The sequence below is a fragment of the Ctenopharyngodon idella genome, chromosome 3 (assembly GCF_019924925.1).
Source record: "Ctenopharyngodon idella isolate HZGC_01 chromosome 3, HZGC01, whole genome shotgun sequence".
Classification (NCBI taxonomy): domain Eukaryota; kingdom Metazoa; phylum Chordata; class Actinopteri; order Cypriniformes; family Xenocyprididae; genus Ctenopharyngodon; species Ctenopharyngodon idella.
Window position 1 is genome coordinate 41,111,621 of NC_067222.1, and position 22,840 is coordinate 41,134,460.

Below are 22,840 nucleotides of genomic sequence, written 5' to 3' on the forward strand. Positions count from 1 at the left end.
AAAGATGCTTTGAAATAAACAGAAAATGGTAGTAAGTTGGATATCTTTAATACATATATGCGTTTTCCACATTCAGACTTAAAAAAAATATCAGTAATGAAGCATTAATATACTGAAAAAAATAAGATAAAACCTTAAAAATGTTGACAAATGAAAAGAACAGAACATTGGAATCAGTTGATTAAATTGTCCATTTTCACATTAGATTGGAAGCACTGAAATATGTAGGTTATTACTGAAAGTGTTGAACCCTTGAGATTATTTTTTTGTAATATATATTTGTGTTTGACATCCTGCACTTTAAAGCAACACACATCCAAAGACACAATATGTTATATTCTGGCACTTTTTGAAATGCCCCGAAGATGCATTCAGCTACAGTACATGAGCATGAAGAGTGTCATAATATAAGAGTGCTTCTATAAATGTAGTAGTTTTTAATCAACAAAATTAAATGAAATTAGAGAGAATTATGTGTTTTTTGCATTCATGAGTCTTTTTGGTGATCCAAGTCTAAAGACAGAAAAAAACTCCAACCATTCCAGCAGAAGACGGTCCTCTAGATGATGTCACTTCCTCCAGACCTGCTGTCCAGCAATGTAGGTTTCCCTGACTGTCAGTGTGTCATCAAGTACTACAAAATCTACAAAACAACCAACATAAGTAGAGGCATTTCATATTAAAGTCAATGTGAAATCAAAATTGACAGTTCCTGTTTTTTATGAAATATTGCAGTATTTATTAAAAATGATTTATCTGTGCACATCATTTTTTTTATTCATGTGCCTCATAATCTTTAATCAAAATAACTTCCCCTTCCTCTTGCAACAACTTCTCTGATTATGTGTTACTGGCACGAGGGCGGGGCAACCTGTCACTCACATGAGATTGACCAATAGCAAACCAACACCATCCAATCAATTCCACATGGACAAAATCAAGCCCCAGCCTATATTTTTGCTTGTTTCAGAAGCTTTTGCTCGGATATACGCCACAATAGGGAAGAAAAGACTATCGCAACTCCCGTATTGTGAACATATCATCTATCCAGTGGCCACTATATACCACTAATAATAACCACTAAAGTGTGCAACTAGATCTTTATATATTCTAGAAGGTGTTTCTCTATTAAAGATGATCACATTTGATGAGATAAGGCAATCACAGCAAACTTTGCTTTGAGACGCACTAAACAACACACTGAACATCAAACTAGAGCTTTTTTTCATAATAGCTACACAAGTCTATGACTGAAAATCAATCCTGAAAGATGCGTTCATACCTGCATCTGTGCCGTACTCCAGCGTTCCCTTCCTGTGACTGACGCCCAGCATCTGAGCAGGATGCAGCGATGCAGCCTCTAATGCGGCTTCAACAGTACAACCTACGCACATCAGAAAAACAAAACCTCTATGGGACACACATACTACGAGTAATGAACACACCACCACACTCGAAACACGCAAACACACTGACCTGACACCTCTCTGAAGTGTCTCACACACATGTCCATGGTCGCAATGCTGCCACACAAAGTTGTAGTGCCTGAAATCATGAATGAATGAGTAAAATACACTTTACTATCCCAGAAGGGACATTTGTCTTGAACTTGGTGCTGTACAAGTCAACAAAAGACTAAAATCATTATATGAATAAGAAAAGTAAATAATAATACCTTTAAAACAATAAAAATCCTATTCAATAAAAAAAGTAAATGATAAAACATCAGTAAAAAATACCTTATATAGCTTCACACAACATAATACAGACATATCAAATACTTAAAATAAAAAACCAACAACAAATGCATACATCTTCCAAAATACACTACCCAAAAGTGTTTATTTTTAAAGAAATTAATACTCTTATTCAGCAAGGATGCATTAATCAAAAGTGACATGTATAATGTTACAAAAGATTTCTATTTTAAATATATGCTGTTCTTTTGAATTTTCTATTCACCAAAATCCCTGGGGAAAAAACAAAAAAACAAAAAAAAAAATCACAGTTTACACAAAAATTACATTGCTGAAGGATCATGTGACACTGAAGACTGGAGTAATGATGCTGAAAATTCAACACTGAATCACAGGAATAAATTACATTTTAAAATATTTTACAATAGAAAACAGTTATTTTAAATTGTAATAATGTTTTTTACTGTATTTTTTAATTCAATAAATGCTGCCTTGGTGAGCCTAAGAGACTTCTTTCAAAAACATTAAAAAAAAATCTTACCGACCCCAAACTTTAGAAAAGTATTGTATATCCATCTTACACCTGCACCTTGTCAGTAAATATACATATAAACAATTTCAGCAAATAATTACACCCTTATCAAAAAAAAAAGGTGTACAGAATAAAGCAATTAAGCCCCAAGCCCCAAGAAGGGCTCCGCGTCATGCCTAAAAGCTGTTATAAATTCACTGTAAACCACGGCTTTTTGGGGATTATTGATTTTATAAAACGGTTATTTCACATATACAAATATTAAAGCAAATATCAATGCAACTTTCATGAATTAAAATCACTAAAAGCCTTCCTTTCGCTGGAAAAAGTAGTCCCTGAATGTGAACAGCAACAGAATACGTCATCTCAAGGAGGTCAACTAACAACAGACTAGGAAAAGTCTGATGGTGGCAAAGACTGTTTGTCAGTCAGTAGCGAAAACTTTTATTTTGAAAGGACTGATACTGTTGATGCTGTCAGTGTCAGTCATAGGAAAACCCCTTAACTGTTAAAAGGACAAGATATTGCAGCTGACATTCAAATTTTTTAATATGAACAAAGGACTGACCTGAAGGAAAATGCTATATAGATGCAGGTAATACAAGCTTCAGTGAACAGTGAGAACAAACAAATGTTTACGTTGCTAAGAGTGGTTGCTAAGGGTGTTGTGTAGTGATACACAGAACCGTTGGGTGAATCGGTCATAGCCGTGTTTAATCGTGAATAAAACACAGCTATTGACCAATCAGAGTCAAGGACAGGAACTAACCGTTCCATTTTAAACTAACAGTCAACCTACAATATGCCCAAATAATATACAAACAATTTTTCGCTCAGCAGAAGTAGAGGCATTTGGGTTCATTTGCAGCATAGAATGAAAGCAGGGAGAATACAATGCAGACCTGCGACGTATGCGTGAAGCCCCTGGATGTCGATCTGCTGCTGTCCAAGTGTGTGTCGGCCCGGAGGGAGACCCATCGCTGTCACAGCGTCAGTGACCAACACCAACCCTGCCACACACAAACACAAACTCTGTTCATACACACACATTAACTTCATTCATAAAATCCAACCTGAGAGGGATGCATTTCATTCAAATATATGTGAGTAATGCATTACAGGTTCAGTATTCTGTACAGATTTGTGGTTGTGTGTTTATTTGTGTATGAATACCTGCGGGATGAGCTCTGTGGGCGATGCGCAGCGCTGCAGGGTGTGTGTGTATCCCGTCTGCGATCATACCGTAGTAAACATTCCGACCTGGTGGGATACGATCACTTGTAAGCAATCCCACAATGCCCGGGTCCCTGTGATGAAACTATAACAAAACAAAATGTTAAATACCTGGTGTTGGTACGCATAATCGTTCATGATTGTGTTTAAAAATATTTATAGATTAATAAATCGATTTGTTTGCATGGTAAGATTATGGAATATAGTGTCTAAACGTATATGTGTGCACCAACATATTCTAATGCAAATACACGTGCATTAATGCGTGTGTGTGATACTAACAGGCAACATGGCATTGAATAAGTGTGTAATGAATGTGGCTCCATTCTGCACAGCCTCTTCAGCCTGAGAGAGATCAGCCATCGAGTGACCTGGACAGAGAAGCACTTTGGAAATGCTCAACCTGGAGGAAATTTTATTAGCAAAAATAAAGCCTGTGAAAGCCTGTTACATCTGTACGCACCCAATGATACCGCTATGCCCCTTCCTGACAGTTCACGGATTGCAGCCGCACTATTGGCCAGTTCTGGTGCGAGTGTTACCATGGCGACATTGTCCAGGTGGCCATAGGTCTCCATCAGGTCGGCCACGCCCCCGGCTTTAAAAGTGCGGAGGAACTTCGGAGGGTGGGCGCCTCTCTTCTCTTCACTGATGAATGGCCCCTCCAGATGAATACCTGAAACAAACAGGAGGAAAAACTTAAAACAAAAACTAATTTTGCAGTAAAAAATAAATAAATAATGCTATTTGTGCTATTCTTATTTTAGTATAATTGAGATACTATTATAGTTATTACTATTTTGAATGAATTTTTATTTTTAATTTTTTTTGTTTTTAGTTAAAGCTGCAGTCCGTAACTTTTTTTGATTAAAAATTATCCAAAATGAATTTTTGAGCAAGTACATAACCAGCCAGTGTTCAAAACTATCTCCTTACCTTAGCCCGATTCACAACGATAAGCTTGTAATAATGTTTTCTAATTCGGGTGGTACTGGTAGGTTTCGGCGGTAAATTCGAGCATGCAGCCATTCGTCTTTGCGTCATTACGTCACGTCTGTTTACATAAAGAAGGAGTCCCAGCTAGTAGGCTATATCATGTGAGGATGCTGCAGGTGACGGATCATTTATAGCCTTTTCTCACAGCAGCTGAAATATTTAAACTTATCATTTTGATGGCGGATTGTAATCCAGAAAATTCCAAATGACAATCATCAGTGACAACTGGAGATTCACCTGTAGTCAAAAGCAAAAGACTTCAGACTGCGGAGTGGCTACAGAAATTTAAATCTACAGGTAACGGTAATACACACTAAATACACATACGTAACCCACGTAAAGATGATAATTCCACAAATAACTGCAATAGCAGGTTTCAAACAGAGATGGCGACAAAGAGGTAAAACTTACGGACTGCAGCTTTAAAGGTGTAATATTGACAGCTAGTGGTTGAAATGTGTACTGCAATCCAAGTTCAAAATATTGGAGAGAGTCGTTTCTGCCACTCCCTCCTCCTCAGACTTAATGCTCATACGGGTTTACAGATTGAGGACATGCAACAGGAATGAGCGCAATGACAATGGAAGGCGACAAGCTTTACACAGTAAGCTAATCAGCTAATGTATACATTTGCAATATTTTTATTGGTCGGGATGAATCTGCAATCTATGACCCAGTTCATTTGCTATCTTCCATGGCTGCAATATGCTGTGTTTTCCACCGACTGGTAACCCGGTGTGTCGAAACACTATTGGGTAAATTGGCAGTGGGCGGGATCACACAGACCAAAACAAAAACAGACACAGAACACATATTTTAAAGTAGAATAACTGGCCAGTGTTGGGGAAAGTTACTTTTAAAAGTAATGCATTACAATATTGCATTACTCCCTAAAAAAGTAACTAATTGCGTTACTTAGTTACTTTTCGTGAAAAGTAATGTGTTACATTACTTTTGCGTTACTTTTTCTCACCTGGGCTTGCTTGTTTGTTTTTTAATAACAACAAAAATGTTTTGGTAAACGTTAAGGCCCTTCACACCAAAAGTGAAATGAATAAGCCTCAGGCTGAAGGAAATGCATATTTACACCTGCACAGTAGAGGGTGCGGCTCAAACAAACCTTTCAGTTGTGCTGCTATTCTGGATTAAAGAAGAATAGGATACAGGAAGTTCAACACTCTTATTTCTAAACTTAATATAAAGTGATTTTAGCTTATTAGTATGGTTGAATTAGATCATTGAAGGTCAGCAGCAAAGACATTGGTTAATAAAGTGAGATTAAATACATAAAGTATGTTTGTGTAATTTAATATAGTTAATTATTACAGGTTTGCATAAAATTCTGAGATTGCATTTCACTGTTTTTATTCATTTTGAGGAATACTGAATGTTTTCGTGCAAGTGAGATGAGCAAATGCATGTTCACATTTAGTCTAGAACTACAATAACCATCACGTTTTCACACAACACCTCTGCACTTTATTTCTCTCAACATGGGGTCAGGAGAGCTGTCAGTCAATGAATGGGAAAAAGTAACTTGCGTTACTTATTTGAAAAAGTAACTTAGATATTTTGTTGTAAATTGAAGAAGTAATGTGTTACTTTACTGGTTACTTGAAAAGTAATCTGATTACGTAACTCAAGTTACTTGTAATGCGTTACACCAACACTGTACCTGGCTGTAGAATTGTTTTTCAGAGAAACAAGTATTCTCTGTTTCCTAAATCTCTACAAACATATTGTTGTATTTTTATGCTTTAATACCATCAAAAAATACATACAGCACCTTCAAAGTTTAAGAAATTTTACTGTGTGCATCTTACCTAAAACTCCTGCCCCTTCAGGGCCTCCATCCTGAACTCTGAGCTCAGGAAGGACCTGTGGAGAGAAAGACAGCAACATTACTAATGCTAAATATATGCAAACTATGCCACTGTTCCTCTTTAAGTGTGATGCAGAACAAGCTGATGTGTGAAGAGCATTGAACTGAAATCAAATCACAAGATGTATTTTCATATGAGTCACTTCATAGAACCTACAAACACTACCGTTCAAAAGTTTGGGTTCAGCAAGTTTTTTTTTTCTTTTATTCAGCAAGGATGCATACAACTGATCAAAAGTGACAGATAGACATTTATAATGTTACAAAAAATTTCTACTTCAAATAAATGCTTTTACTTTCTAGCAGTCATTACAGAATCCTGAAAAAATGTATCATGGTTTCCACAAAAATATGAAGCAGCACAACTGTTTTCAACACTGATAATAATCAGAAATGTTTCTTGAGCATCAGATCATCATATTAGAATGATTTCTGAAGGATCATGTGACACTGAAGACTGGAGTAATGATGCTGAAAATTCAGCTTTACCAACAAAGGAATAAGTTACATTTTAAAATATATTCACACAGAACATAGTTATTTATAATTGCATTAATATTTCAGCTTTTACCATATTTTTAATCAAATAAATGAAGCCTTGGTGAGCAAAAGTGACTTCTTTCAAAAACATAAAAAAATGAGATCCCAAAATGTTAAATGATAGTGTGTATTGTTTAATTATTCCAGGAGGGACGTGACAATGCAAGAAATGAACATCAAAGTGCCAATAAGAACTCAGTACCAACACATGTTAATCCTAGATACAGTCTAGACCTGAAAGAAAACCAACAGGGATGTATTTGTGGGTGTGATTGTGCATCTGAGAGACTAATGAAGGGCGGTGATTGGTGTGTAGGTTTTACCTTGTGGTATATGTCTGGAGGAGACGTGACGAGAGTAGGGCAGAAGGAAGTGACACCATGTTCTAGAATCTTTTTGGCCACCACAGCCACGCCCCCTCTGATGTCACTGCTGGCCTGGGAGAAGTCAATGCCATATCCACCTATGAGTGTGAAGAGGGGCGGAGCATAGCATTATAAAATGTATAAGTAAGAACACAGCGATTTTTACACTGGTGAATGCAACAATGACAACCCGTTGTGTGCTTCTACATTAGTCTTATGCTGGTTTCAGAGACTTGTGCATGTGTACTGTATGTATGTATGTGTGTAGTTTACCATTTATCTGTACATCTATGAATCCAGGTGCAATGATTTTATTCTCGCAGTCAACCTTGTGGTCCGCAAAACCCTCCTCATCGAAGAACAGCCTCTCTGGGTTCAAAATCTTGCCCTCGCGAACCCACAAGTCCTCCCTACAAACACAGATTTCGACAATGTGCAAAAAGTCCACAGATTCCATCTAGAAGTCTATGCTCAAGATGTTAGAACCAGCTTTGAAACAAATGATTACATCAAGTATAATATAATATACATTTATATTATCCAAAATATAACACAGCATTTAGTATTTATTGAGATTGTAAAGGCCCTTGTTAGGCTCAAATATGTGAGAATGCATGTGAATCTGGAGGCCTTAAGCAAAGACAATTATATTTGTAATATAAAATTATAAAAGGAAATTAGGGGTTTGTAGACAATAATTAAAACCTGTTACCATTGCAGCCTGTGGTCCTTCAGGATCCTACAGTTCACAAGCTGTGTGATCGGGGCATCTGAGACACTCTTATTGGACGGCATCTCTCCCGAAATCCCACCCTTACACTTAAAAACAACCTGTGAAAAGAATCAGAAATGTCAGGTCTTCCAAGTGGATCATATATATATATATATATATATATATATATATATATATAAATTAAGAACCTATAGAGTTATGTATAAGGTACTTTTTCACATGTTTTATTAAAAGTGCTATACAAATAAACTTAGTTGACCTCCATAAAACATCTATGATCTAGCAATCATTGCCCTTTTGAACGCATTTTATCTGTTTTTATGACACATTATTTAACTTAGAACGGTCAAACAGTTTTTCCTGTTAAAGAAACCTACCATGTTTATATGGACAACCAGATCTGTCAACAGTTGCACTGTGATTATTATTATTTAATATATAATGGCACCGATTTTAAAACATCAAGCGGTGCTTTTAATCATACTGTTACAACGATACAGCAGAAGGTAAACAAACACACCGGAAGAAGCCATCGAGCTCTTCATTCATTCATCTTACGGATACCGTAACGTGACACGCACATGATCATCGGCTGTAGTTTCATAAACACTTACCTTTAATTCACATACTTTTACTATGATTCGGTCCGCGCGCTTGTGTTCCGTAGGAAGTCAGTGAGCCCAGTGTGTGTCACGCGCGCTGTCAGCTGATGAGGAGGCGTGGCCAAAGTACACGCGCTTAGAACGTGTTTAAAACAGCAAATATAAACAAATATTAATTAAGTTGTCATATTTTTTTTTCATATATGTGACATATTGTTTCATAATTGATTTACTGTTTAAATTTAGAGGAAATCAAATAAATAGCTAAATAAAGATGTTTAGGATTTGTCTATAGAAATTAAACAATAAGCAATAGAACAATATAATGTAATAATAAGCCAAATCAAATAAAGGGCAAATGTAGTATGTGCCAAACTTATCCAAAATAACAACAGGGAGCCTTTCATTCACATGTGTGGGTTTGTAAGCCACTGACACTAATATCAAGGTCAAGCACAGGCTACTCTGCATGCAGTGAGGCTACACATTGTTTTTTTTATTTTGCTTATTAATATCAAAGGACAGATTTGAGTTGCTGGCTTTACCCTCGGACACAAACCGCTCACACCTGCGTCATAACTGTTGAGAACAGCCCTGTAGGGCGAAACACAGGCCTTCATTTCCCTCTAACCTCTAACCTGTGTCTGACAGTGTGGTTCTCACATTCACAACATCACACATTAAGAAGAACAGAACAAACAAACTTTCTTCATTACTAAATCAACATGTCAGTGTTTTTGAGGTTATGTTGTTGTCTTTAAGTTTGTTAAGAGTGCTTTGAACAGGCAATTATAGATGTGATGTATGTTAATGCACATGGGAGTCCTATACAGATACTTGAAACACCTAAACAAACAAATTTATGAGCATTATTGGTGAAAGCGACAATATTTTTGAACTTTGTTTGCGAATGTAATTATAACAAAAGAGTTAATTATAACAAATTAACCAAGGGTTAAAATTAAGAGGGAAAAAAAGAGTGTTAAAATTAACCAAGGGTTAAAATTAAGAGGAAAAAAAAAAGTCAAAACAGGGGGGAAATCAACTAAGGGAATTAAGAGGGAAAAAGAAGAAAGAGAGTTAAAATTAACCAAGGGTTAAAATTAAAAGGAAAAAAGAGGGGGCAATTAAAAAAAGAGAGTTAAAAATAAGAGGAAAAAATTAAAAAGAGAGTTAAAATTAACCAAGGGTTAAAATTAAGAGGAAAACAGTAAAAAGGGGGGACAAATTAACCAAGGGTTAAAATTAAGAGGAAAAGAGAGGGGGGAAATTAACCAAGGATTAAAATAAGAGGGGAAAAGAGGGTTAAAATTAAACAAGGATTAAAACTAAGGGTTAAAATTAAGAGGATAAAGTAAAAAGAGTGGAAAAATTAACCAAGGGTTAAAATTAAGAGGATAAAGTAAAAAGAGTGGAAAAATTAACCAAGGGTTAAAATTAAAGAGTGGAAAAATTAATCAAGGGTTAAAATTAAGAGGAAAAATAAAGAGGGGGAAAGTAACAAAAGAAAAAAGATTGGAAAATTAACTAAGGATTAAAATTGAGAGGAAAAAAGAGTGGAAAAACTAGTGAAGTGTTGAAATTAAGAGGAAAAAAGGAGAACAACAATATTAAAATGTAAAAAAGAAATTATATTATTATAATTATAAAAACATACAGTACTATATATTTCATAAACAATATTATCAATTGCTTAATTAAAAATACTACAATTGTGTTCATATATTTATTAAATTTATATTACTATTATATTACATATTTTGTCATACTGTTAATGATTATTAAATTTATTAAACAGTCCGGCTAAAACTCAGAGCTAAACCTGTCCATTATATTAATAAAACCAATAAATAAACAGGAAAAAATAGCAATATTAAAAAGACAATACTGTATGTTTTAGAAGACACAAGACAATAGTTTGTAGAACATATTAAAAACAACAAATATATTTTTTGTAATAAGTAGGCTAATTCAATCAGGAACAGCCATCAGTTTATGAATTTTGAATTTTATTTATTTTAAACACACACTTCTCTTTAAAGCATGTCCTAAATCAAATCCTAAATGACTATCATCTATTAAAATCAATTTAATTTTAAGAGTGACGGGATGATCATAATATGTTAAAATCCTTAGAAGTCAGCATGTTAATATGATCTCTCTCAGTACTGTTTAAGGGCTTTTGCATGTATATTTGTATTCATAATATTTATGCATGTGTGTGTTGTTTTCGTCTGTCTAGGAGATCAAGCATCACCTCACTGAAGGCTGGCCTGGCATGCTTGACCTGATGATTAGATTTATTAAAAAGCGTGGGTGAGGTGTGTGTTTGTGCATGTGTTTATTGTGTGTGTGTGGATGTTTTAAGGGGGTGTCACTGACGTAGATCCTTAAGGCATAAACTCAGTGCTCGTTATAGGTCAGAGGTTGAGCAGTGAGCTAATTGATTAATTTAAAGTGATAAAATGCGTCATTCATTCAATGTGTGACAAAGTGTCAACTTGAAGGCCGAGCATCACAATCGCTGTCACGTAGACAGTCTCCACTCAAACCTTTTATAGTGTCTCATGCTCAAGATTCTAGGGAATCTAAGGTATTTGTGTGTCAGGCCTGTTTAACATCAATAGCAAACTATAAATGTGCTTCAATGAGCCTGGAAATCTATCTGTGTAATTAATTAACCTGAATTTACGTCATTCTGTGCAGTGTCAAGCCTCAAACCTACAGCTTACGAAGAGTTGCAGGTTTTTATCATTAACTAAAAAGAATAAATAAATTAAAATAAAATAGTAAAATTATAAAAATAATAAATAAAGGTCTCATTTGTTAAGATTAGTTTATGCATTACCTAAAACAATGAGCAAAATATTTTTACACATTTATTAAACTTTGTTAATAATAAAAATGTTCGTGTTCATGTTAGTTTACAGTGAATAGCGAAAGTTAACAGATAAACTTTTGATTTTAAAAATGTAGGCTATGTTGAGATTAACATTAAGATTAAAGCTGCAGTCCGTACGTCTTGCCTCTTTGTCGCCATCTCTGGTTGAATCCTGCAGTTGCAGTTATTTGCTGAATTATCATCTTTACGTAGGTTGTGAGTCGGTGCGGCTCCTCAGCGTGGATGAATCTAATGTTTGCTGTCAGTCACTGCACCAGTGGATATTGTACTTCAGAATCACAGATTGCAGTCTTGGAAGTATGACCAAAATAAGAATTTTCACTGGAAAATGTCATCTGAACAAGTGACTAACAAATCGGCCACTTTGTTTTGACCAACTGAGAAAAAAAAGCATTACAATAAATTGCGCTGCCATTGGTGATTAAATCTAACGTTTGCTTAGCTCGGATCACGTCAAACCGTTATCATTGTTATACTTTGTTCTTAAATTGTTAATATTAACAACATCAGCATTGCGTGACTGTGTATTTAGTGTGTATTAGCGTTACCTGTAGATTTCAATTTCTGTACAGTCTAATCTTTAATGTTAATTTGTCATAACATAGAATCTGCCAGCAGTCTATAAATGGCTATAAAAGGCTATAAAAGGCTATAAATGATCCGCTACCTGCAGCATCCTCACATGATATATAGCCTACTAGCTATTACTTTTTCTTTATGTAAACAGACGTGACGTAATAATGCAAAGACGTCGAATTTCCCGCGGAAACCCACCAATACCATCAGAATTGGAAAACATTATTACAAGCTTATCGTTGTGAATCGGGCTATGGTAAGGAGGTAGTTTTGAACACTGGCTGGTTATGTACTTGCTCAAAAATTAATTTTGGGTCATTTTTAACAAAAAAAGTTAACAAAGTTAAACTTTATCGTAAAGTGTGACCAAAAACTATTAAAAAAAGTTTTGATAATTAAAATAAAGCTGAAATGAAATTAGATGAAAAACCTGTTGCCTTAATTGAAATAAACTTAAGCTGAACCACTAATTGGAAATAAAGAAAAACTAAAACTAACTACACTAAAACTTAAACATAAAAGGCAGCCTAATAAAAATGTCAAAATCACTTTAAAGGGTTAGTTCACCCAAAAATGAAAATAATGTCATTTTTTACTCACGCTCATGCCGTTGCAGACCCGTAAGACCTTCATTCATATTCGGAACACAAATTGAGATATTTTTGTTGAAATCCGATGGCTCAGTGAGGCCTGCATAGCGAGCAATGACATTTCCTCTCTCAAGATCTATAAAGGTACTAAAAACATATTTAAATCAGTTCATGTGAGTACAGTGGTTCAATATTAATATTATAAAGCGACGAGAATATTTTTGGTGCACCAAAAAACAAAATAAAGACTTATATAGTGATGGCCGATCTCAAAACACTGCTTCAGGAAGCTTCGGAGCATAATGAATCAACATTAATGGATCTTGAGAGAGGAAATGTCATTGCAGGCCTCACCATCGGATTTCAACAAAAATATCTTAATTTGTGTCCTGAAGATGAATGAAGGTCTTACGGGTGTGGAACGACATGAGGGTGATTAATTAATGACAGAATTTTTTATTTTTGGGTGAACTAACCCTTAAAAAATGAATTGTTTTTTATTAAAATTGAAATTTTAATAAAAAAATATATACTAAATATAGCCTATAAAACTTTAATAATAGTAGGGCCTATTGCCTATAATAAAGTACAGTAATACAAAATATTAGTAGCCTATTAATGCAGTTTACTTTCAGTTAGATTCAGTTTACATTTTGGCGTTCAGGAGGTCTCAGCTCACCCGTGGGAGGGTGTTGTAGTTGTAACGGGTGACACATTGATCTAAAACCCGCGGGGCGACACAAGCGTGCAGCGCAACTCATGACGCGTTTGGCGTCTCCAAAGAAAAGCTCCATTCAGCAGGAGACAGGCTTCAGTTATCAAAGAGGAGTAGCCCATTAAAAGTCTCTAACCTGTTAATTAATTACCTTCCAGCGAACTTGTGGGAAACATAGAGAGAATTTTAGCTACTGTTCTGAATTATTTGTTCTTCACAAACTTTTAGTAAGCTAGAACTGCGATCCAAAACAAATTATCATAAGTTTTAAACATCATTTCAGTAAATAGGACAATTAATGAACTTTTCTTGACTTGAATGAAAATGAAGGCGTCTCCTGCGCTCGTGCTCTGTGTGTCCGTCACCGTTCACCTCGCGCAAGCTCAGCTTCAGTTGCGCGTGCGCCCGTCGCCTAGCGACCACCTGCCGGTACCGGACCTGCACGAGGACCCTGACCCGGCGCTGGAACCGGGAAAGAGGGATTTAGTCCCTCGGTTGCTGCGGCGGAAACTCGGCAGCAGTTTTGACCCTGTCTTCTCCTCGATCGGTCCACCGACGCGAGGTAACGGGTCCGAAATCACGCGAGAGGACGAGATCAGTCTCGCCGGACCGATTCCCCGTGAATTTCAGCAACTGGATTTCTCTAGTCTTAAAGCAGCACCGAAAACGGAGCGCAGGGTGCGCCGGTGGTTGTGGTCGTACACCCAGTGCCCGGTGCTGTCGATGTGGAAAGATCTGGGCATGCGTTTCTGGCCGCGATACGTCAAAGAAGGACAGTGCTCGACCGAACGCTCGTGCTCTTTACCGGAGGGGATGTTTTGTAAACCGGTGCAGTCCGTGAGCGTCACGCTCCTCCGGTGGCACTGCCAGCAGGGCTCTCGCGCGCTCAAGCGCTGCGCGTGGATCCGCGCGCACTACCCGGTGATTTCACAGTGCGCCTGCGCGTGCTGAAACTTCCCACAGCCAGATCGTTTTAATGAATCTAAAATGGTTTAGAACATTATAAATTCGTATTCCTTTCTTTTGATTTTAGGGTGAATATGAATCGGACTTGTTCTTGACACTCACCCATATAACTCTGACAAGGTGGACTTTACTAATAGAAATACATTTGTGATTGTGCATTCTTTGGCTATGCTGTTTTAAATGATATTTATCTGTGAGCATGTGAAGAAAATGTTTGATGACGAAAGAAAAAGACAATAAAAGTGCAAATGACAACAAAGTTGTGCATTATTGCTAAATTTATATATATATTTAATCATTACATATGTGTGTGTGTGTGTGTGTGTATATATATATATATATATATTTAATAATTACTAATGTGTGTGTATTTGTGTGTGTGTGTGTGTATATATATATATATATATATATATATATATATATATATTTAATCATTACTAATGTGTGTGTATTTGTGTGTGTGTGTGTGTGTGTGTATATATATATATATATATATGCATTTATAGGCTAAGCATATAGGCCTAGGATAAGTGAAAGTTTATTTGTGAAAACAGTTACGTGTTATATGAGTGATAGATTTGTGTTTACGGCATGTTTACACTCTCACTTCTCCTTTTTTTTTACATTTGATATTTTTCTCAGTTTCTCCCTCCCTCTTTCTCTTCCGCCACATCTGTTTTTACCTCCTCTCTTTTACTCTCAGTTTTCATTCACCCATCTCTGTGTTCACATCAAGGTTTGCTTTCTGATGTTTCAGGATGAATGCAACAACCAGGACCATTACTGAAGGTTAGTAAAAATTAGTAAAGGTGCTGATATTTTTCTGGTAAACAATTAATATATTGTTTGTAAAGAGAAAAATGGTATCTTTTACAGTAGTTCATATAGATATAAAACCTTTACATAAAAGAACCTTTACATTTGAGTGATATCAGAAACAATTTTTGCATTGTGAAATGTTGAATGTCAGGGAGAGAGCAAACATCAGGTCGAATTGTGTTATTTCTGTGGTTTTAACATTTTAATCAAAATAATCGAATCCAAAACCAGATTCAAACTCTTCTTTAGATGTTCTGTATCATTATTGAAATGATCAGGATATGCAATCGTAGATTTATTTTACTTGGTTTGACAAATCTTAAACTTTTAGGTTTGCTTCATTATGTGACACCTTCAGACTTACAGTCTTACTCTGTTTTTCTTCATACACACTCACAGACAGATCCCAAGGGAGGGACTGCTTGTAGGTTTCTCACCAGCTGCCTTCACACGTTTCCTTTCTATAACACACTACCCAAAAACATTTGCAACTGTATTTTCTGTGAAGTGATGCTTACTCTGCTAAACTATCAAACACAGCACGATCCAGCAGCAAGATAATGTTTTAGTGTTTCATTAACAGTGTGGTTTGGGTGAAAAACTGCATTGCAATTATCAGAGACCAAAACCAGCATTAGATGTCCATAAGTTTTCCATTATTTAATATATATTTAAACATCTAAACACGGAATCTTTCCATTCCACAATGTGCAAAAAGATTATAACAATGTTCTTCACAGTACTCCTAAAAACAAAGCTTCCAAACGTGGGTTTTGGCAGGATTTGGCAAAGAATCTTTCAGTGAACAGTTCTTAAAAGAACCACTTGTTATAGTGTGAAGAATATTTTAATAATCTAAATAATATAAAGAAACTTGTGTGCGGTGGAAAGATTCCATGGATGTTAGAGGTTCTTCATGGAAACAACAATGCCAATAAAGAATCTTTATTTTTAAGAGTTTAAGAAAACAAATGATTCTTTTAAGAACTGTTCACTGAAAGGTTCTTTGAAGAAACAAAATAGTTCCTCAATGGCATTGCTGTGAAAACCCCTTTTGGAGCCTTTATTTTTAAGAGAAAGATCTTGAATCAAGTTTGAATCAGATAGTAAGTATATTAAAATATAAGAATTTTCTTTTTTTTTTTTTTTACATGATTTCTGATTATATCATGTGTGTTAGTTTAATAAACCAGCATGATGAAGTGAACTTTCAGCTCAAAAGAAAGACAATTTAATCATGTCCACAGGTACAGCAGTTAACACAACTAATAACACCATCCCTGAAACCAGGACAGTCAAAAACCCCTTCTCAGGTAAGTTTGTGTGCAGCATTATATAATACATAATATTTCAGCATAATATATAATATTCAATATGTTATATTGTGTACAGTATTATGTCATAATAAATCAGATGCTGAACCAGTTATTAATTTATGCGTGTGTGTTGTGTTTAGCATCACGACCTGATTGGTTGCTCTACACAGTTCCTGCATCAGCATTTGTGATTGGAATTTTTCTGTTCACCTACATCTGCAAAACACAACAACGCAGGAATGGCAAGTGTGAACACACACACACACACACACACACACACACACACACAAACCAGGGTTATCTAAAGTAAAACTACTTATGTTCATTGAAATGAATCTTTAATAAAATAAAAAATATTACACTTAGAATTATTAGAAAGATTAGAAAGGTTGACTTGGCAACTAACTGAAATGAGTTTAAGTTGAAGCACTGAAATGGAAAACATAATATTTAAAACAAACAAACAATCTAAATTAGAAAAGCAAAAACTACTAATACAAATTAGTATTACATTTTCTTATAAAATTGCTTAGAAACTGTTTAAAATTGGTACTTGAGGCCCACTTGGTGAAACCATTCACTCATATACCTAATCTTTAGACCAAGTCTGCAAAACTACAAGCACATTATGTGCTTTATTACATTAAACGCTGCTATTGAAAAACAAACTTTTTTGCAAAACTCTAAACACAGTTCTCAACATTACACACATTATTCAAAACTAACAGCTCTTTTGTTTCATGTGGGAAACACTGCCATGGTGATGTTATGATGGTCCTTTACGAACTGAACAAACCAATTTTTTCTTTATGCAGCATCTACAGTGAAGAGGACACACACAAATGGAAACGTTGCCACTTATACTGCTTTTAGGTGATGCATTTACCTTTTCTAAAACTCATTCTCTTTTCTTTTTACTCTCTATCTCTTGATGGGACAATAGTTGCCCAAATTGTCACAATTATATATATATATATAAAAAAACTTAAACCTCTGGTTCTCTTCAAGTGGCGTTCAAAAATACGTCTATTTCAATGAAATAAATATACTATATTTTAGTTTGATAATGTTTTTATTTAATATATTTTGTATTTTTAGGGAATTTTATGGTACTAAATTATATTTATGCAGTAGTCATAATCCATTCATTACCAGTTAACTACTTTTTGAGCATAGACCATTTTGGGCCCTATCATACACCCGGCCCAATGCAATGTCAGGTGCGACGCAAGTGTTTTTTGCTAGTTTCAGTCTGATGCAGTTATCATTTTCACGTCCTGCGCCACATTGTTTAAATAGCAAATGCACCCGCACCCATCTGTCCGCCCATGGGCGTGCTGGTCTGAAAACGAGGTGTGTTCAGGCGCATTGTTGGCGTGTTGCTATTTTGAGCGACTGCACCACTGACCAACAAAAACCTACTCTAAAGTCAATGGCGCAATATTTGTTTTGTTATTTAAAGGGCACGTTAGTAACATGCGCCTATTTGCGGGCGCACAACGCACGTACACTCTGCTTGTAACACACACAGCGATGCGCAGCAGCACACAAACATGCCAAATATTAACAATGTATTTAAACTGTCTCGTCAGGTTGAGGGTGTCTATATTCCACCATGTAAATAGCAATTCGCCATTGTGCAAGCGCACCTGGCTTTTAAAGGGAGTGGGAGATGACACTCAGATTGGTTTGTTGCACATTACGCCCAAAACACACCCATTACTCATTAAGAGACTAGGTACAACCCTTTTGGGCCTGGAGAAACAACCATTTTTTCCATCGTAAAAACTAGCAAAAGTGTATTCGGACACCTGAGCTGTGCGCTTCAGACCATGTGCTTAGATAGATAAAATAGGGCCCTTAAACTTAAACTGTCGTAAATATTGAATGCTTTGAAGCACAGACGTAAGTAAAAAAAAAAATCTTATAAAAGTTATAGAAGTTTAAGTTTATTGTTATTAAAAATGCACAAAAATACTATTTTCTTTTTTTTATATATAAAATATATATTATCTAAAACATGTTTTACTCCATAAGCCATAAATCTAAACAACCTAAATTGGAGGTTGATATCTCAAAAAATGAGCTTTCAGTAAGATTTTGTTTGGACGCAGTACCAAATGTTTCCACTAGTTGAAATTTGTTTCTCATTCATTTCCAATGTGGTCATATTTGACTATGAGGAGTACAAATGTGACTATTTTATTCCGGACCATGTAACCATTTCGAATCATTTCCATGAAATTTGTGTGTGTGTGTGTGTGTGTGTTCACATAGCAAGTGCCAAAACCTTTACCAAGTTTCGTACCATTCTGATGAAGTAAAAAAAAAAAAAGCACAATTTTTCAGTCAAAAATGACTGAAGAGCACCACAGGATTTTAGTACTTGTTCCTGGTCTTATAAAAAAGATTTGTATCCTCCTCCTCTCTATCCACATGTCATATAGAGACTTTTAATGATTCATTCAATTACTTCAAAATCGAGTCATGTCCTTCATTTTTGCCCTGGAAACATATCACATGAAAGAATTAAGTGTTCTAAGAAGGCTGTTTCATGTTTTTGAATGTGTTTTCACAGGCAAACTGTGAGCGGCACTCAGAGGTGTATGGAGAGTGCTGTAAACAACAATAAGGGTAAAATACTGTTAATAATTTCATATTTTTTAGTGCTTAGACAGGGTTCAAATTCCAAAAAATACAGTCAATATTTTGTTGCTTGTTGCGACAGATGAGACGCAGTCCTATGAGAATGTAGAGGCAGCTATTTACAGCAATCAAGACAAAGTCACATATTATGCGTCTGCAGATGAAGGTAAATCCTGAGCAGCAGTAATTATGTGAGAGGTTTTATTGTGCAATTTAATGGTTGTTGGTTTTAGATTATCTGGACCCTGATGCAATTGGGGAACAGGAAGGGGCGGGGCCAGAGGAACATCAGAACACCCTACAACCACCTAGCAATTTGACAGACACTGGTGAGGATGTGATTTTTGATTTGACACACACATATGCTACTTACAATATAAAAATATTAACTAGACATGATAAAAATATACCGTTTTTATCCAGACCTTAAATTCATTGAAATTCTTTGGGATGTGCTGGAATAGACTTTACAGAGTGCTCACCTCTTGCATTGTCAATACAAGACATAAAAAAATTATGCACCTCTTGATGGAAATAAAATGTGATGTTATATCCATCATGATGTATGTTTGGAGTATGTTTATGATGGATGGATGCACTTTCTTCAGCTCATACTCATTGTTGGTATCGCTCGCTGCCAATATAAAGCTTGGACACATCAGGATATTTATTAATATATCTCCGATTGTGTTCATCAGAAAGAAGAAAGAGAGAGAGAGAGATTATAAAATAAATATTTCTGGTTCTGTATTGCTCAGTACAGATTTCCAATCGTGCTATAAAATAAAACATTACATTCAAAGTTATATAATAAAATTTACATTCAATGGAGCTTGCCATTTTGGTATGTGGTTGCAAGTGCAAGCTATGGAAATAATAATTTTTAAATTATTATTTATATTCTATTATAGTTTTAATTAATATTTTTAGTTTATTTTTTTAGTAATTTTGTTTTGTGCTTTTGTCATTTTTATTTATTTTTTAATATTAATATTTATTTTAATTTTTATTTTAGTTTTAGTTCAGATAGTTGCAAAGGCAACATTTTATTTATGTATGTCTTATTTTTGTTTAGTTTTTTTTTTTTTGTCATCTAATATTTATATTTGATTTGATTTCAGCTTTATTTCACTTAACAATAACAAAATGTTTTTAATATACAGCTTTAGTTTTAGTTAACAAAAATAACCTTGCATCAAACAGCTGCAAAGAGGACATTGGTCTGAAAATGTTTATATTTGTATTTATTTATTTCACTAAAATTATTTTTCCCCAATTAATATTACTAAATAAACATTATCAAAATATATTCCACGGTTTTGTCTGCTTATTAAAGCTTCAATATAGATGAAGTTCTTAATGACTGGTGTGCTGTGGGAAAAAGACGTGACACAGGTTGGATTTGGGGTCTGTTTGTCTTCTCTACAGATGGAGAGTCGTATGAGGACATGGAGGGATGTTTGTATGCTCAACCCCGAAAACGGACACAGAAACTTAAGGATGTGACTGAAGATGAGGGTGAGGAATTAAACATGGATCTGATACTATCTATTAACTTTAATGCATTGTGACAAATTAATTGATAACGATTCCTGTCACAGACTACATCAATCCTGATGATGGAAAACAAGATCTCACTCTGGACCACACAGACACTGGTAAGTGTTTCACTGTGTGTTTGTATGGCCATGTGGTATGATTTTTAAATTTTTTTAAAGTCTTGTTCTCTCCTGCCAGAGTCGTATGAACTCATGGCCGAATCAGACTGTATATACAACAACACAGACTTCACAGCATCCCATGACACCACAGAGGACGGTGAGTGTGTGTGTGTGTGTGTGGTAAAGATATGCATGTCTCATTACATGTGATTGAGTTTATGTGTAAACTCTTGTTTCAGATTCATATGAACAGATGATTGGAATCCCGGCTCCGCTCCAGAAAGAGATGTATGGATAACAGAGGGTAAATGAGAGAGATGCAGAGAAATGGACAACTGCCATGTATGACGATAAAAGAAACTGAAGGGAGATTGAGACAAGAGAAACAGAGAGCTTCTTCTATTATTAAAACCTATGAGAGCAGCTACAGGATGAGTAATAGCTAATTATTATTTTTACAAGTTTACAATTATAAATATCATCAAAAACAACCTTAAAGTCAAATTGAAAACAAAACATGACCGTTTACTTTCTTTATACATGCACCTGGTCTCGTTGTGCACGATTCATCACTGGTAACCACAGGGTAACGCATTACAAGATTACTTTTTTTAAGTAACTAGTAAAGTAACACATTACTCTTTACAACAAATGTCATTACTTTAATTCAAGTTACTTTGTTTTCCCATTTATTGACTGACAGCTCTCCTGTCCTCATGTTGAGAGAAATCGGGAGTAAGTGCAGAGATGTGTGTGCTGTGTGAACATGATGTTATTCTAGACTAGTTCTAGACTACATGTGAGCAGACATTTACTCATTTACTTCTTCTCCTGGGTCCTATTTTTCTGCAATACAGAATGGCAGCACATCTGAAAGGTTTGTTTGAGCAGCGCCCTCTACTGTACAGGCGTAAATATGCATTTCCTTCAGCCTGAGGCTTATTCATTTCACTTTTGGTGTGAAGGGTCTTCACATTTTTGTTGTTATAAAAACAAACAAACAAACAAACAAGCCCAGCCCAGATGAGAAAAAGAAACGCAAAAGTAATGTAACGCATTACTTTCCATTAAAAGTAACTAAGTAACACAATTAGTTACTTTTTTTGGGAGTAACGCAATATTGCGATGCATTACTTTTAAAAGTAACTTTCCCCAAAACTGACGATAACACTTTACAGTAGTCTAATTAGTTATCATTGGTTAATGCTTTAACTGACAATGAGCAATACGTTTATTACAGTATTTATTAATGTTAGTTCACTGTTCATTGTTAGTTCATGTCAGCTCATGTCCATTATATATTATTTGCCTACCTTTTTCTATTTTCCCTCTGAATATTTGACTCAAAATATCACATTACAGAATTTTAGAAGGTTGTGAATGAGTTTTTATGTTGTATGAAGGCCTTGAAGAGATTCTGTACAAACTGCTTTTGAATGGTACGATCTGGGTGGAGAAAAATTATTCAGAAAATGAAAGCGTATATTGCATTCAGAGATTGAAAATCTCAGAAAAAATGTCAAGAAATGTCCTGGTCATATGTCAATCCAAAATCAAATATGAAAAAGAAGAAGAAAAAAAAAATGTTGTGAGAGTTTTGTGAAAATTAAAGTGTCATGAAACCCACCTTGTTTTAACCTGGTCGTTCATTACTTTTAATTATTTAATTATTACAATTATTTAAATTGTAAATTATTACATCAAGGTAGTATTTCTTTTTACTGAAGTTATGCTTAAAAAAAAAAGCAATTTGTCATGAACAAAAGTCATAAGATAATGCAAAAAATCTTTATTTTCTTTATGCATTTTCTTGATGGATCTCCTGATTTTAAGATGAAATATGACTGTGTTCCTTTGTGAAATTCACCCGTCAAAAGCTTCCTAAACAGTTTAATGTTTCACTGCTGTATTAATATTCAAATAAGTCAAAAGATGTCATTATTGTGCTTACGGTCAAAACGCAAAATTCAAAAACGGAGACTTGTTCGTTTTTGCATAATATTAACTCCTTATGTACAAATCCACCATCACACTAAAATGCATTCATTTAAATATAACACTCAAAAAAC

The 22,840-nt window shown here is 35.1% G+C and overlaps 3 protein-coding genes across 7 annotated transcripts; 2 read left to right on the top strand and 1 right to left on the bottom strand.

Annotated features, from left to right (window-relative positions):
- Positions 1-31: 31 nt before the first annotated feature.
- On the bottom strand, positions 32-8,743 carry amdhd2 (amidohydrolase domain containing 2). 4 transcript variants are annotated; one of them, XM_051886743.1, is made up of 12 exons: positions 8,593-8,743; positions 7,958-8,076; positions 7,519-7,655; positions 7,204-7,343; positions 6,282-6,336; positions 3,926-4,138; positions 3,745-3,833; positions 3,403-3,547; positions 3,132-3,239; positions 1,477-1,545; positions 1,283-1,384; positions 32-643 (listed from the first exon to the last, which is right to left on the bottom strand). In XM_051886743.1, exons 2-12 carry the CDS (start codon positions 8,038-8,040, stop codon positions 570-572), a joined length of 1,215 nt encoding a protein of 404 aa, XP_051742703.1. In that variant the 5' UTR covers positions 8,041-8,076; positions 8,593-8,743; the 3' UTR covers positions 32-569. The 4 variants fall into 4 exon arrangements, with proteins under 4 accessions (XP_051742703.1, XP_051742704.1, XP_051742702.1 ...); XM_051886744.1 differs by having other exon boundaries at positions 8,608-8,703; XM_051886742.1 differs by lacking the exon at positions 8,593-8,743 and adding an exon at positions 8,356-8,551.
- A 4,357-nt stretch (positions 8,744-13,100) lies between these two features.
- nog5 (noggin 5) lies at positions 13,101-14,569 on the top strand. The gene has a single exon (XM_051887705.1). The coding sequence runs from the start codon at positions 13,682-13,684 to the stop codon at positions 14,312-14,314; it is 633 nt and encodes a 210-aa protein (XP_051743665.1). The 5' UTR covers positions 13,101-13,681; the 3' UTR covers positions 14,315-14,569.
- A 410-nt stretch (positions 14,570-14,979) lies between these two features.
- On the top strand, positions 14,980-22,397 carry LOC127509089 (uncharacterized). Of its 2 annotated transcripts, XM_051887558.1 has the most exons (11): positions 14,982-15,118; positions 16,396-16,461; positions 16,605-16,706; positions 17,280-17,337; positions 19,043-19,098; positions 19,193-19,276; positions 19,344-19,439; positions 20,539-20,628; positions 20,712-20,768; positions 20,848-20,928; positions 21,011-22,397. In XM_051887558.1, the coding sequence occupies exons 1-11, from the start codon at positions 15,088-15,090 to the stop codon at positions 21,067-21,069; spliced, it is 780 nt and encodes a 259-aa protein (XP_051743518.1). In that variant the 5' UTR covers positions 14,982-15,087; the 3' UTR covers positions 21,070-22,397. The 2 variants fall into 2 exon arrangements, with proteins under 2 accessions (XP_051743519.1, XP_051743518.1); XM_051887559.1 differs by lacking the exon at positions 19,193-19,276 and having other exon boundaries at positions 14,980-15,118.
- Positions 22,398-22,840: the final 443 nt, after the last annotated feature.